The sequence below is a fragment of the Aphis gossypii genome, chromosome X (genome assembly GCF_020184175.1).
Source record: "Aphis gossypii isolate Hap1 chromosome X, ASM2018417v2, whole genome shotgun sequence".
In the NCBI taxonomy this organism is placed as follows: domain Eukaryota; kingdom Metazoa; phylum Arthropoda; class Insecta; order Hemiptera; family Aphididae; genus Aphis; species Aphis gossypii.
In genome coordinates, this window is record NC_065533.1 from 18,949,232 (window position 1) to 18,966,226 (window position 16,995).

Sequence of the window (16,995 nt, forward strand, 5' to 3'; positions counted from 1 at the left end):
TTTTTGATAAACCCGATTTAAAAATAAAATACACAAATTTCTTCTGGGCGATATAAATGTGACCCAGCGAAGAAATAGTTCAATTATTACAATTCATTTACTGTGTCGTCATTCAAGTAAAAAAAATATTACACTTATGCAATTTATTAAAATTCGTTAAATTTGCTTCAAACCATTATCAATCTAAAATTTAATTATTATTCAAGTAATTATTTTTTTACTATTCATAAGACGTTAACATTTTTTTTATTTTCATTTAAATATGCCATTGTCTCAATTATCAAGTGGAGATGTTTATTAAAAAAGATATATTTGGGTATACAATTTGTGTATACATTCAGGGTAAATAGGTAAAGAATATTTTATATGTATGATGAAGCTATACAGGTAGCAGGGGCTAAAATGAAATTATAAGTAATTTTTTTTTGTAATATAATAAATAAAAGTGTTGAAACTGTGTATTTATTTCTGACAACTGTACTACTGTAGTTCATAAAATAAAAACTTTGTTCTAACACACTACTTTTATACATTAATACTAACAAAATATACATTTATATTAATAAATACGAAGGTAACATTTTTATTTTTACAAAAAAACATCTACCTCTTTTTTAATCGATTTATCATATATTATATACATTATTTTTTATTTAAAACTTGTTAATTGTTTTGTATAAAACATATAATTATGTAGAATGTTTCAATGATAAATCCATGCACATACTGACATACTTATTATAATGTATTATTAACAATAATAACATTTTTAGTTTTACAACCAGACATCTACAACTTGGTTACGGGGTTGTGAGTATAGAAATTTTATTTGAAAATTTGAGTGTTGAAACACACAAAGTTGGATTTAAAATATATTTTTATTAATTTTTACAGTTTTTAAAAAAGTTTTTATTTTCATCTGAAAATTTTCTTAAAATGGAGATGTTTAGTAGTTGCACCTACGTCTTCATTATAAGTGCCTTATAAAATATGTAGATTATAGAACTATATAGTCATATAGATAAAGGTAATCTATATTATGTTAATTTTAGTTATTGTATATAATTTACAGGGTTATAATATTTTAATAACTCAAATGTCTCAACCATAGGATTAATGTATAGTTTTAAAAATATTATACAAATTGTGTAATTAAGTATAGTTAAAAAACATATTTATTTTAAAATTGACTAAAAAAAAGTTGGAGAAAATATGTTTTTTATAAAATAGTTATTAGTTTCCAACTTATTATAATGTAAAACCGATTATAAAACTATTTTGAATATTACGTTACCGTAGTAAATTATTATTTATTACAACAATTTAAAAATAAATATTTATTCAGCACATTATTATTATTTGTGACATATGTATTAAGTAATTAAATGCATCATTTTTTTTTAATTTAGTTAAGTTTTATTACGTCAACATTTGCTGAACAAAAATTTTACATCATGATGTCTGATCACGTTATTAAAAATAAAACTAAAAGGCCCATTTCGTCGGTTAAAAGTGAGTATAAACTCAGCTATATCAGGAATTATTGACATAAAATTTTAAATTCTAATCAAATTATCATTTTAGAACAGGTATCTACCCCGATCCGACCCACAATTAAAATATTAACAAAGAAAAAAAACACGTACACAGAGGAAAAAAGTTATATTTGTACCATGTCACAAAATTCGTTAATGAGTAATAAATATGATAAAATTCAGAGAACAAATCTTATGCCAACATCATCGATTCCGCGTTCGTCCCAAAGTGAACTGAAAAAACGTTTCATCGACAGATCTGATAATTTGGTAAATATGTATGTTATATTTTACATTGTTTTTCTGTTAATTACCAAAGCATTAATAAAAAAAATAGTTAGTTCTAAGTAATAGTTGAAGAAACGCATGTTATTTAATACATATTGCGCTCAGGCATTAAATACTTAAGTAGGTATTTTGTTTTTATTTAAAAGTCAAAAAAAAACTACCAGACATTATTTAAAGAACTAGAAGAGCGATACAAGGACGTAACGATTGAATTGGAAAAAAGTAAACAAATGATAGAATCTCTTCAAAAGCAGTTGAATAAAGATAAAGATGATAAAGAAATTCAGACATTTGGAATTAGTTTTGAACAATTAGAAACTAACATAAAACAATTAGAAATTAGTTTGAAAAATATGACCAGTGAAAAATCATTGTTGAATTTAGAATTGAAAAAAACAAAATTCGATTTAGGTGTAAAAAACGAAGACTTATTGGCTATGTCTGAACAAAATTCGACATTAAAATCAGAACTACAAATTTTAAATAAAAAAATAGATGGTTTAGAGAAGACAGACTTAGAAAAAACCTCGAGAATTGAAAATTTGTTCAACGAGAGAAACAAATTAAAGAATAATTTTGTCGAAGTTTCAAAGGAGAGAGATTTGTATCAAGAGGAAATAATTGTACTAAAAAATAAGTAAAATGTTGAGTAACTATAATAATATTATATTTTATTAATTTACATACATTTTTATAGATATACAAAAACTAATAAACAACTGCATGAATTGAGATCCGATGTTGGACAAAAGAGATCCGAATTTGTACAACATTCCATGCTATTAAGTGAAAAATCTGACTTAAATCTTAAACAGAAAAAAGAAATAAGACTCAAGTTAGATTAATTATTTTAACACTAAATAACATAATATTCAACTAGCTGAACCCGTGCACTTCGTAGCCCATTAAAAATCCTACCTCTTGTATGTCTCCAGTGGCGCAACTCGCACTAAATCTTTGGGGGGGGGGCTAGTCTTGTTTATAGTTTATTGTTTATACTAAACCAAAGGTAAAATATATTTTTTTTTGTGGGGCTAGGAGTAGTTTTGGGGGGCTTAGCCCTCAAAGGCTCTTCTAATTGCACCTATGTATGTCTCTAACTGTGTATTCGTTGTATTTCTGTCTGTCTGTTAGTTTATCCTTTATATGCATTCCTAAACAGCTGGACCAATTGCGACGAAATTTGATACAGAGATATATAAGACCTATGGGTAGAAGATAGGCTAAGTTAAAAAGTAATAGGCCCAACCTCGGGAGGTGGTCATATAGACATTTTCAAATAAATTGGTTCAGTAGTTTTGGCCGCACGTTGATTCCACTCTTCATTTATATATAAAAAAGATATGATTTTATAACATAAATAATTTAACCAGTTAAATGTGTTTATGTTAATTTTAGGGAAGAAATAATTTTGGAACTGGAATCGATGGTCAAACGTTTGGTATGAGTGAAAAATATTTGTTAAATTTACATTAAAATTATTCGTTCAATTCATAAATTGATATACACTGTATATACTAGTATATGATCTATACTATAGATTTTAAATTAAAAAATTGAAAAGTCAATATTTTTTGAAATAATGAGTGGTATTTGATAAAAGAATCATCCTGAATATATTTTGTATATTGAATATTGTGTATAACTACTAGTATAATTAATAACAATAATTAATTTAATAAAATATATAATTTTATCTGATTTACAGACACTTGAAAACAAGGACTATACTAACATTATCGATCGTTTAAAAAATGACAGTGTTGAGTTGAATAAGGTAATAAAACAGTGGGAAACCAGGGCTGGTTGTTGGATTAATACGTTTGTTCGAGAAGAATTCGAATCAAAAATCGAGGATCTCAAAAACGAAATCCAACGATTAAATGATAACAACTTACAACTGACAGAAACGTTCAACAAAATAATTTCAGAAAAATGGTGAGACGCTGTTGGTGAATTATTATTATAATACCTATAGTAATTTTATAAAATTTGAAGTTTTTGAACTGACTTGGAATAAGCCATAACATAAATATTATGTCTGCTTCAATTGCGTACAAACATTATTATTATTTATAAGTTTCTTCGACGTTTGTTCCATTAGCGAGAAAATATCTGAAAAAGAAAGAATCGTCAAAAAGAAACAATCAACCATTGATCAAATGACGGAAATAATCAATTTAATGAGAAAAACAAATGTTCATAATAGCGATAACGATCAATTTACGGCCATAGAGATGGATTGAGCGATTGGTATGTAAAAACGAAAATGTATTATAACAAAAAAAAAAAAACGATAAATTTAAAAAGATAGATTTTGTATAAAAATTCACATTTCCTCTAATTTTTATACAGTGTTTCCTTATTATTTTGAAAATTATTATGAATTTTCATTTTTGAATCCCCGAGGTCTAACAAGATTTAATTTTCTACCAGGAACAAATTTACTTAAGATTTTTTATCTTAAATAGACGTGAGATATACAAAATAAAGATATTTTAAAACTAAAACATAGGTATTTAATCATTTGATCTCAACAGCGTTGAATCAAAAAAGTTATGCATTTATATTATAGCATAAATTAAAAATACTCATAACTCACTTAAAACCGAATAATCACATAGTATAAACGCTGATAATTTTTTTACCATCAAGTTTCATAATAAGTAGATCCACTCTAATTTTTAAACAAAAAGAGCTAAACGTGGTCTCCTGAGTATAAATTTGATATTATGTTTCTCACTTGTAAGTCGGAAATAACACATGTGTGTGTTGTCGCGTCCTCTTAATCTAAAAAATAAAATTTATAATATTATCTAATAGTAACTAATATATGATACACACTAGACTATCAAACGTTGTAAAAATAAAATCTTAAAATGTACCTGTGTTTTTTTTGTAACTTTTTATTTTAATTACAATGAAAATTGTATGGTAGAAATCATGTATTACTAGTCATTACTCATCAGTTTTAAGTACCTAGTCCTCAACATTTGTCGTTCATAGTTAAGTTGCGAATGCACATGATCAACAGCGGAGTTAAAATAGGTAGTTTTTAAAACTTTCTCGTAAGTCAAATTGTCAAAAGCTTCACATGTAAAATTTTTTCTTACACCTTTTCCAATTCTTAATTTCATGATAATATTTCTACATCAAGGTTTATATTATCTGTGTATAATATATTATGGAGACAACAGGTCCCTAGACAATTTTTTCAGCTAATTCTGATTGGACCTCTAAAAATGTTCCAAAACATCTCCAACGAGCTGCCAGTATTCCAAATGCATTATTCATTATTCTTTATCTCTAGATATCCTGTAATTGAAAAATGTGTTTGGTTCATTTTCTTCTATATATTACCTACTATATAGAGGTGATGTAACTATCGTTTGAAAGGAAATGCTTCATCACCGAGAATTAAGTATGGCTGTGGCATTCTATTTTGTAATTGCAGGAGCGCAGTCTTCTGGCACATTCAATAATGTTTAATTCCAACATTTTTTTTTCCAATGGTTCCAATTGTTTTTTTTCTTCATATATCATTTCTAAATAATAAATTAGCGTGCAATTGCATCTGTTTATGGAGTGTTCTAAATCCTATATAGAACCAAGTTAAAAATCTAAAGCGAGAGATGTAGATTAATTTGAAAAAAATATTATTTAGCAAAAAATTGCATGTTTTGGGTTTTTTATTTTTATAAAAATGTACTAATTAGTAATTTTGCTCCATAGTCCATTGGTACCTAATCTATAGTATGACATCTATCTATTTTAATATTGCAAAAATTATGTTTTTATATGAAGTACTGGAGTTTTATAAAGGTTTCTAATAATATAATTATAATATGTATATACAGGAAATAGGTAAATGATAAAAATTTTAATCGAATATTGTAAATCATTTTATTATTATTTGATACATAATTTATAATAATACTTTATAGTTAATACTAACTAATGAATAATAATATTATAAAAAATAAATAGCATTAAAAATATAATTTTAAGTAGGTACCTAGATAATGAAAATGTTGGTTTGCACGATTTTGGATATTTTAACATTTTATTTGCACGTTTTTAGGTGTTACAAAAATTCGGTCTTTAATTATTACAAATAAATAACTTAAAAAAATGGATATTTTCGAATTTTTTAAAAAGGTTTTTTGAGAATATCAAAGAAAATTTTAGTGGTTTTTGACTCTTTTTATTTAAGAGTTTTAGACCATTGTAAAAATTATTAATCATATATAAGGTACACTAAAAAAAAAATACACTATAATATCTGCATTATATTTTGAACTACAGCTACCTTCTGACTTTTCAATTCATTTATATACTCATCAACTTGTAAATTAGCTTAGTCTCTCGCTGTTTTCTAAACTATAAGTTATTTTGTTTCTATAAATAAAAAATAAAACAAATTTCTTCAAGTTTACATTTATTTTTAAAATAATTATAAGTGAGTCTATTCTTTTGTTAAATACAAGTCTTTAAAAATTTTAAATATTTTATTAGCCGTGTTATTATAGAAGTAATAGGTATTAGATAACAAAGGAACTCCCAGAATTTTTTCTGCGTACAAAGCAGTATGAAGGCTCCTTAAATATATGAAATAATGGTTTGAAAAACATATTGTCAATATTAGTCAAATTGATTTTTTTAAATTAAAAAGGTAATTTTTTTCGATCTCCAAAGCCTTTTATATAAAAAATAATAAAATTAGCATCTCAATTGAAGAAAAGAATAAATAATAATTAATATATAAACAAATGTTAATTGTATATAAGTTTATTCTGGCTTAAAATACTTTTATTATATTAATTATGTATTCATATTTGATTAAGTATATTAAAATATTTTGTAGTTTCATTTTTATTATCAGTTAGTACATAAAAAAGCATTGGGATCATATTTTCACAGCATATTATGATCAAATTATATATTAAACAAAATTATTATAAATATTATGTAGGTATAAGTAACTTTAATAGGTCTATCCATCCTATTTTTATTAATGTAGGTTGATGATAATCTATGATTGCTTTATTTGTTTATAAATTCATTATTGATTGTTTAAACATTTGATACTATAATATTTTGTGATGTAAAAATAGTATAATTTGTACTAAAATCATTTTTTTACTGACATGTTAAGTCATTACTCATAAGATTTATTCATAGATATAAAAATTATACTTAAGATTTTTCATTTATTGTTCCTCGAAATACTTGTATAGAAATATTGTAGTAACATTACTAATATCTACTTAAATAAAATAAAATATTTTATTGTTTTATTTTTATAAAAAACTGGTATTTATATATTAAAAAAAAAATTTATAAATATTAATACATTTTTTGTAGCTATATATACATTTATGCCGTAGGCATATAGGCAATGAATTTAATTTTTATGCAATTTAACTAAATGCCTATTATAAGTCAGGCAAGTAATAAAAATGAAACATTTTATACTATTTTAAAAATTTAACTATTGTAACTATTTTTTCTATCAATTATTTATTGCTATTTAATATAAAAAAAACCCTTTGTACCTATTATTTATTGATATGTAGGTTTATGAAATATGTTTAATTGCATGTTCATTGATACTATTGTTTGAAACTTAAATCATAAATATACATGGGTAATTATTAATTACATGAGATAGAGCAAGTATAAAAGCTGATTAAAAAGATTATATTTTAATTACAAATGTTTGTTAATATTTAGTTATTACTTGTTGTTATGTGTTATTATTTGGTGGCATTTGATGGAATATTAAATATTTTTTTAAAACATAACTCACAACTCAATATTATAGATAAGGTTTTCATATAACTGCAAGTACCTACGTTAATTTGTCAATGTAAAACCAATGGAACTTTTATTTTTATTTAATAAGAATTTTAGTACTCACTACTCATACTATAGGCTATACTACTATGGGTAGGTACTTACCTACTAATATAATATACCGACTCATTTATGTTTATCATATATTCATACCTAATTAGTTATTAGCTATATGTATATTTATGATTGAAGTATTAAAACAATAATACCAAATTTTATAAGACATGTGTTTACATGTGTTACATAATAATAAATAATACATAGTTTTTTTTTTTTTTATATAAAATAGCAATAAATAATTAATAGAAAGTATGGTTTAATTTTTATTATTTGCCTGACTTTAAATAGGCATTTAACTAAATGTCTGCGGAAGGTGAAAGTGAAGTTGCATAAAAATTAAATTCTTTGACTATATGCCTATGATATATATATAATTATAGTATTAATTACTGTTTATATATTTTTTCTCTTTTGCTATACTACTAACTTGCCTATGACATATACCTATACTGTTTAAGTACCCAAAATATAATTATAGCTATATCTTAATTAATAATTCATTTTCAAATAGCTAAACATAGTACTATTGATTATATATTCTATATAAATACGTAGTTAATCTATTTTTTCTTTTATTATTATAATAATGTCATATATTGGTTATATTATATTTAACATTTACAAATTTATATGATTTTTTCTCATTTGTTTTAGTTTACCTTTTTTACACTATCAGTATATTTCTGAAAGCTCCAGAAAGATAATTTTAACTTAAATAATAAGCTTTTAACAATTTAAAAAGTAGTTTATGAGATTTTAGGAAACTTACGAGAGCATTTCAGGAACTATTGGAATATACTAAATAGGTACAAATAATCAAGAAAAACCTCAACACCTCAACGAGTAATACAATTTAACTATTAAGGCTCTGTAACAAATTCTGTCAGGAAAGTTGTTCATATTATATATAACTTTTCTAAAAAAAAAGTTCTTTGAATTTTAAATAGAAAAAAAAGCCATTAAAATCACCCAGTAAAAAGTCTAAATCCTTTGATTCAACTGCTCATAGTTTTTTCTTAAATAGGTAATTCAAAATTTATGAGCAATGGAATGATTGTCGCACAAAACTGACAAATAAATAAAATACTAACTTGAAGTTGCATAAAATATTATAAAATATTTAATAAATCAATAATAAGCTAATGATAATTAGTATTAGTTATGTTACAACTTAACAAGGTTCATTACATTTTACTTAGCAGTTAAATTAATATATTTTTATGTTACTTAATATAAGTCATCTGTTTATTAGTGATGCATGTATTGTTACACAATTAAGTATAATAATTTTAAATATTAATTTTCTAAAACAAGAAAGAGATTGATTAACTATAAAAATAAACAACACAGAAAATGTGATTAGTTTCAAATCATTGTTTAAACTCAACAATATTACAGAATAATGATGATGTGAAACAATAACTAACCCACTATTGGTTTAATACTTTAGTATAATCTGATGATTCCAGGATTATCCAAGGAAATGTTTCAATATCAGTTGAAGAGGACTGATTATTGTGTAAAGATATAAATGCTGGTGAAAACTGAAAATTGACTATAACCTGGTTACCAACACAAATGAAGTCTCAATAATTAATTTGATTAACACATAAGTAGGAATGTGAATTTATTAATAAAGTAAAATTGAATACAAAAAAAAGTATAATAATAAAAAAAAAAAGAGAACATGAATATACTAGGTCATTAAATCTAGATACAGTAAAACTTACTTAAAATGCTTGATTTTTCTCTATCTAATCGGATAAGACTATTTTGTTCAGGAGATAAATTTTAATAATTGTATACTCTATTTCAAATGAGATCAGCCTTGCGCGTCGACCAATTTTCGTACGGTGGCGGTCAAGTTCTTCCACTTAGTAGTTGTTCGACTGCAGCTCTACCAAAGGGGTCGACCGCGCCCGTGCGAACAACTCGGCTTCCAAAGACTGATCTCATTTGAAATAGAGTATATATTATAATAATAACAATTTTAAAAATAATAAATTAATTAGAAAATATGTTGGATTATATTAATAAAATGTGATACTTTTATCAATATAAATAAATGAACTCAATGTTTTAACTATTAATTTTTTTTTAAAATTCCTGCATAAGATGCTTTAGAGAATACTCCTTGAAGAGCATCTTAAGTGAATTTTACCGTATTTATAGATAATAATATAACAATATATTTTAGTTCTCAAAAAAAAAAAATTAAAAAATAAGATAATAATTACAAAAAAGATATTAAATAAAAAACATTGGTGTTTTATCTGTGAATGAATGGTTCAGCTTATTTTTGGATTGCTCGTCATCTAAACGATTGAGGTTGATGGTTTTGCTATAAAAATAAAATATAGTTATATTTTAATATTATTTCACTGTAAACTAATAACTAACTTTTCAAGATAAGTTCGTGCTCTAAATGCAGCTAAATGAGCATAGTATGTAGGTGCTGGATATGAAACAGATTTAGTACAGCGTGCAAATATGAAACAAAGGTAGAATGTCAGTTGTTCTAACTGATCTTCAGTCAAATTATTTTCATTCCATATAAGATGATACTTGGTTGGTTTGGATGTGCCCTTGATAGATAAAAATTTAATAATAAAAAAAATTAATATGTAAAATTATAAGTTATAAAACAATTATAATAATCAGAGTTCGGGACTTATAGCACTAAAAAGCACTAAAATATATGACTCAATAAACTTAAAAATATGCACTAAAAATGAAAAAAATCACTTAAAATTCATTAAAAAAAAGGATTTGTTTTGTATAAATAAAAAAACTGTAATTTAAATATAATTATTAATTAATAAATTTAAAAAATAAAAATAAAATCTTTTAAAAAATATAACTACATGGTTTTCAATTTATTAAGTATTTATAAATCACGTTCATGTGTTACGTTTTCGTTACAATAGTATAAATACACAAATACTAAAATATAATAAATAGTATACTAAATACTACATTCAAAACAAATTTTTGTAATTAATCATTCAATGTTTTAATTAATACATACAATAATATTATCCATCAATAGTAAAAAATTGTTAAATATGCATCAGTATATACAAAAAAAAAAAAAATGCAAAATAAAATTTCATATTTGAGTTTTCCGTACTATAAAATGTATTTGTATAACACTGCTATATTTTACATCACCTATGATGGATATGCAAATTCTATAAGTCCCGAACCATGATAATTTATAATACTTAATAACTAACTTGAATACTAGAATGGCTACATAAATAAAAATTAAGTTCTGTTGGATGTGTAATTTGAGTGTCTACAATCATGCCAGGAGTAATATTAGAAAACTTTCTATCCATATCATAGTTAAACTTGGGAAACATTCTAGTGAGATGTCGTTTCTGAACGATCAAAAATGTCACTGGAGGTTGGTAGTTAATATGGAGTCTAAGGCAAGCTCTACGAATAGCAACCAGTTCGAAATCCAATAACTGCTGAAATTGACCTTTTCTTAAACCATCTCTAAAATAAAATATTTTTTTTGGCATGGTGTTTGTTTTATCTTTGAATTTAAGCAACTGTGCATGAATAATATTTTCTAGATCTTGAATAATTTCTTCTCCGGGAGCTTGTAAACGCCATTCCATATTATATTGGCTTCCATTAATATCATGACTGGCTACTACCTAAGATGGAAAAATCTCATTTAACAATTTTGTAAAAATATTAATAAGAACATCATGGTTATCTAAAATTGTTGATTGACAGGGTTTATCTATTATTCTATTTATTTAGTATAATTTGTACTTTCATAAATATCATATGAATCCAAAACCGAAAGATTGAGATAATTTTTTTTTATAGTGAAATTTTTCATTAATTTTAATTTGGTATTAAAGTATAATTTAAAATATATAATAAATGTACAATTAGTAAACTCCATTTATTTTTAAATCACTTAGAACATAAAGAAAAATTATTAGAAATATGAATTTAGTATCTTGTTGTCTTGTTTTTATTTTAGTTTTCAAACTTTTATGTAAAAGATTAATCGTTTATTAGTTTTAAAGTAAAAATAAAAATAAATTGTTTAGTATTTAATATTTCAATAAATAATAAGTATAATTGAAGTAGTGAGTACATTGAGCTCTAATAAGTTTTCTTTAGTAAACAATAATAATTGCTCATTAAAATTAATACATACATTGTCTTAAAAATTAATAGGTAAATAATTTACAGTTATGCAATTTGTTAAAAAATATCTAATTATTTTCATAGATTCACAAATTGTAACATTATTATAAGTTATAAATGTTATTAAAACTCACTTGAATAAACTGATGGAATAGTATTAAATTGAATTATACTTACAGCAGCAACTGATGGAGTAGTAGGAGTCTCAGACTTTGGATGTGTCACATCAGCTCCAAAAATAATTGCATCAGCCATACAAGGTGGGCTAAATCATAAATGTTATTAAATAAAACGTTATTTAAAATATATTTAATAATTAAAAAGTGAAACTTTTATTATATTCAATTTTAATTATTATAGTATGTTCATTTATTATCTGTTGTTAATAATAACTAATAAGTAATAATCGAATTATTTTGTACTTAAAGTGATAACCACGATTTGTAATAAAATGAATAATTTATTTATCCTAATGGAACAGAAACTTCTATAGTAAATAGTTACTAGTTAATAATCAATTAGTGATCTTAAAATGGTTCAATTTATATGTTATACTTATAGATCCCAGGTATAAATATTTATTATGAAGTTAATAATTTTGGTTTTAATCTCAACTATGTTGAATTTTTACAACAATAACTTGAAACAAAATTAAAGATTCCACTATTTATTGAAATTAACCAATTCATATAAAACACATTTTAATTTAAAATATTAATCAATAATCAATGGTTATAGAATTAGGACAATAGTTACGCTGTTCTCTAATTTTTTAAACAGTTTTATCGTCATCTATTTTAATATTACCTGTTTTTGTCATGAATAGTGTGATTGGTTCCATTCAATTTTGTATTTATTTTTTGTAAAATACTGAAAGTTGTTGAAGTATTCATTTTAGACATAGTCTTAGATTTAATACATTGTGTAAGAACACCAACTTCCAATTCTGCTTTTTGCTTTATAATACCTAAAACAATATCAAATTAAGTTCCTGTTAAAATAAAACTATTTAATAATACATTTAATTTCTTTAAAAACAATGTAATCATTGTTATCAAATTTACAAATCCTTTAACTTTTAAGATAACTTAAGATTACTATACAATTTAATATTCACATAAAATGTTTAAATAAACATCTAACATATATTTGATTAAAATTTATTAATAGTAAATTGAAATAAAAATTATTTACCATAAACTCCTTTAGGAAATTCTGGAAAAATAACAAAAATTATCTCTGTATCGTAAGCTTTTAATTTTGTAAAAATGCTTTCAACTTTGGTCTTATATTCATCTAAATTAAATGTCCTTGGAATAAATAAGTTGATGGCACGATTCATTGGGTCTATAGTAACATTCAAATCTTTACCACTCGACATCAACATTTTTTCAAAGTTCCTAAAATAAAAATTAAGAATTAATCAACAGTAATTTTTAAAAATTAAAAAAAGTAACAATTTACTTTATGGATGTTATATTAATTTGTCGATCCAGATTCAACACAACCCAGTTTTTAATAGGTACAGCTTTAACAAATTTATCTGCTTTCCAAATACCAGCTTTTGGTTTAATTTCCTGAAAAATAAATAAATATATTTGTAGTATAATTGATTTTGTATGAGCATTAATTAATAGGGAATAATAGTTGTGTATTGTTGTATTTTTTATTAATAATCTGAAAGTACAATTTAGATAGAAATAATAAAATAGTAAATATTATAGTATTTAAGTTACTGATTTTTGTTTTGTTGTTTTTGATCATATTTAAGCAGGCATTATACTCATATTTTCAAACAATTTTGATAATTTCTGGAAACTTAAAAATCATTTAATAATTGTGATCCATTATACAATATAAAACTTAAATAATGAACAGAAGAAGTTTGAATATAAAATATAGTACTTTACTACTTAAAAATTAAAAAGTTTGTTTTTAATAAGGTTTTAGTTTGAACTACAATGCTCTTTGCATTGTCATAACTTATAATATGACTGTAAGATGTAATCAAAAGTTTATGTTTCGTAAGGACCAGGGTATACATTTCAGTGTCTGGTTGTGCATGGGATACGCGACCAGCACTTGTGGGGATATCCACTTTGTCGTCCGTTGGACGAACAAGGTCACTTTCCAACGCTTCAACCGTGGTCGAAAACCAAACTTTCAGTGCAGGCTTGATAAAAAAAAAAATTGTTATTTTTAATGTTAGTCTGTTTTCCTGTGTTTCACTAAATGATTTTAATTATTACTTAAATAATCTTTTGGCTATCCTATAAGTATTGTATTCTATAGTTTTTCTTTATTTCTATAGTTGTCATTGTTATATATTTTTATTTTTATATTTTTAATGTTTTTCTTTCGGTGAATTATTTCGAATTTTGTCAAAACATCGCATTTATTAATTTATCAATTATATTACTATTTCAACTGTCTGTACTGTTGTATTATATTTAAGATTAATTAGTAACAAAATATTGTAAATCCTAGACATATGTTTGTATTAATTGTAACTGGGTTTGCCTGTTTAAATTTACAAATAAATAAATAAATAAATAAATTCTATTTCATCTAATTTAGAAAAAGTACTTAAAAATAAACTAGTATTATTAATAATTAAAATAACTAAATATTTACATTCTTAAAACATCGGATTACCCCAAGCAGAATAAAAAGTTTTAAATATTTCAATAGAGGTTAAATGACATAAAAATACCAATCATCAAAACTTATTGTGTACAAATAACGACAACAAAAACATGACTAAGAACAAACTCAACATAAATTATTGAGTATACACGTGCTAGATTTTTTTCATGGTCATGCTTCTTGTAGTTTAACAATTGCTGTCATGTTTTGTTAAAGAGTATAAAATTCCAGCTTGCATAAAATCATATGAATAACAATGTTAAAAATATAATTATCATCTAAGCCTATTTTTGAGATAACTGTATAGGCAAACAGTCTTTATACATATTGTAATTTACATACATAAATGTTTTGTATATGATTGCTATTAACATATAAATTTACAATTGTATTTAAATATATGGAAGTAATCAGTTATCACAGCTCACTACAACTCAATTGTTCAAAAAGTCTAATCTAACTATCAAAAAGTAACCATTCTACTAAAAAAATTTAAAGTTTACCTTATTTTGAGCATATGTTAAGGAAGGTTGATCCAAAACTCTTGCTGGTATTGAAGCAAACTGTTCTTTAATATCAATACCAAATTCTTTCAAAACAGGATCTTGGCTGTAGTTCATGTTTTTGATTGAATTTTTAATAGCTTGTTGTCGTTCTCTAGGAGGATAAACTGTATTCTTCAACATAATTCCAGTTTGCATTTCAGATAAATTTTTCGAACACAATTGTCCATTTTGAATAATGCATAACTAAAAAATATAATGAACAATATTGCTTAATATACAAAATTATTTTAAATGAATTTTATGAATTCTAACTATTAGGTAATAATATGTCATAATACTCATTTACTTCAATTGGAATAGCCATTTTCTTATTAATGTGGCCAACATGTAAACAAGGTAAATTTGGATATTTGATAATATAGTCATGTACCATCTTGTAATATTTTACTAAATTAAGTGTCAGATTGCCTTTAACAGGATCCTTCGTTTTAAGTCTATAAATCAAATGTCATTGTTATTGTTTCATTTACATAATACAATTTTACTTGTTACATTAGTAAAAGTAAAAATACTCAAACTATTGGGTATTATATTAAAGTTTGACTAAAAACTAGTTTTACTTTTAGATGAAAAAATTATTTTAGTAATATACAAATTTTATTATTATTGTAGTTTTTTTTTTAAAAAAAACTTCTAAAATGACTGTTTAAACATTGCTTTTTTGAGATAAAATTAGATAGTATCAATTTATTTTGGTTTTAGTTTAACTTAATTACATATAAACTGATAAAAATCAACAAAAATATTAAAAATATATAAAATTAAGTTCTAAAATTGAATTTGTCATTATATTATTCAAATTTAATTCAGCTGCAGTTAGTATTCATAGTGCAGCAAGTAGCCATTTAATTATTTTCAGGAAACTGATTACTCTTTAATCTATGTTTTTTGATGAAAAGCATACTAGATAATTGTGTAATTCCCTTAATGTAAAAAGTTTATCATTATTCTAAGTAATAAATATTATGTTGTTAATAATATGTACTTACGTAAATTTAGAGGCACTATCCAAAATATCAACTACTTTAAATACACGTTTTGTACTGGGTTGCATTGGAATCATAAACTCAACTTTTAATCCTTTAACATAATTTAATAATTTGAAGATATTCTTCAAATCCATTTCTGAGTTGGGATTAACTTGCAAATCATTTGTAATGTAAGAAATTAACGGTTGTTTCTTAGGAAATTCTTTGTATGCCACTAAAATTATGTTATTATAAAATATTTATATTATTTATTTATAAAATAAATAAAAAACATAATTTAAGAGTAGGAAAGTAGGAACAGAGACTGTATGGGTATTAGAAATTCGAACTACTTTGCTTACTTTAATATTAGATAGTTAAGATATTTGTTATTTTGCATTATATTTTCAAGTTTTTTAGATAGCAATTTTATTTTAAGAGCACACTTTACGTGAATTTATTATTTTCATTTTACAAAAGTACATCATAGCAAATTTTATTTTCATAATAAACCATTTTACTCTGTTATAATTAAAATTGGAATAGATAGATCAATTTTAAAATTAAAAGATATGATCTAAAGCCTCTCATTAGTTTTTATTGATATTTTAATAACAAAATTAATTCTGAGAATTTTAGAACTGTACATTTTTAAATCTTTAAACAACGATAACTTACTTCAAAATTAAAATATCAACTAAAAGCTGCTTAAATAATAATCTGAAACTTAAAATTTTTGTATATGAAAAATCATTATTATAATAAAAATAACAGAGTATAATGGACGATTGTGAACACTGAACATACATTTATTATATTGTAAGTTTTAAAGATTGAAACAGCAAATGAGTGTGCTGTCCTTAAAATAATATTTATCAAAAACCTTAAAATATTAAAAAA

At 23.8% G+C, this 16,995-nt stretch overlaps 2 protein-coding genes across 6 annotated transcripts in view; one reads left to right on the forward strand and one right to left on the reverse strand.

Annotated features, from left to right (window-relative positions):
- The first annotated feature begins 1,322 nt into the window (after positions 1-1,322).
- Positions 1,323-12,255, forward strand: LOC114122514 (uncharacterized). Of its 2 annotated transcripts, none has more exons than XM_027985197.2 (9): positions 1,323-1,512; positions 1,585-1,805; positions 1,970-2,460; positions 2,521-2,658; positions 3,222-3,264; positions 3,532-3,761; positions 3,928-4,076; positions 9,209-9,352; positions 12,095-12,255. In XM_027985197.2, exons 1-7 carry the CDS (start codon positions 1,455-1,457, stop codon positions 4,067-4,069), a joined length of 1,323 nt encoding a protein of 440 aa, XP_027840998.1. In that variant the 5' UTR covers positions 1,323-1,454; the 3' UTR covers positions 4,070-4,076; positions 9,209-9,352; positions 12,095-12,255. The 2 variants fall into 2 exon arrangements, with proteins under 2 accessions (XP_027840998.1, XP_050062565.1); XM_050206608.1 differs by having other exon boundaries at positions 12,098-12,255.
- The window catches only part of LOC114122519 (protein argonaute-2-like), a 34,902-nt gene continuing 27,256 nt past the window's right edge, over positions 9,350-16,995 (reverse strand). For all 4 annotated transcript variants that reach the window (XM_050206606.1, XM_050206604.1, XM_050206605.1 and 1 more), the window contains 10 exons: positions 16,117-16,330; positions 15,414-15,561; positions 15,065-15,310; positions 13,380-13,492; positions 13,110-13,315; positions 12,723-12,882; positions 12,093-12,180; positions 10,976-11,407; positions 10,140-10,324; positions 9,350-10,080 (listed from right to left, as the gene is read on the reverse strand). In XM_050206606.1, coding sequence (XP_050062563.1) covers positions 9,987-10,080; positions 10,140-10,324; positions 10,976-11,407; positions 12,093-12,180; positions 12,723-12,882; positions 13,110-13,315; positions 13,380-13,492; positions 15,065-15,310; positions 15,414-15,561; positions 16,117-16,330 — 1,886 coding nt within the window. In that variant the 3' untranslated portion in view covers positions 9,350-9,986. The remainder of the gene's footprint in view (positions 10,081-10,139; positions 10,325-10,975; positions 11,408-12,092; positions 12,181-12,722; positions 12,883-13,109; positions 13,316-13,379; positions 13,493-15,064; positions 15,311-15,413; positions 15,562-16,116; positions 16,331-16,995) is intronic.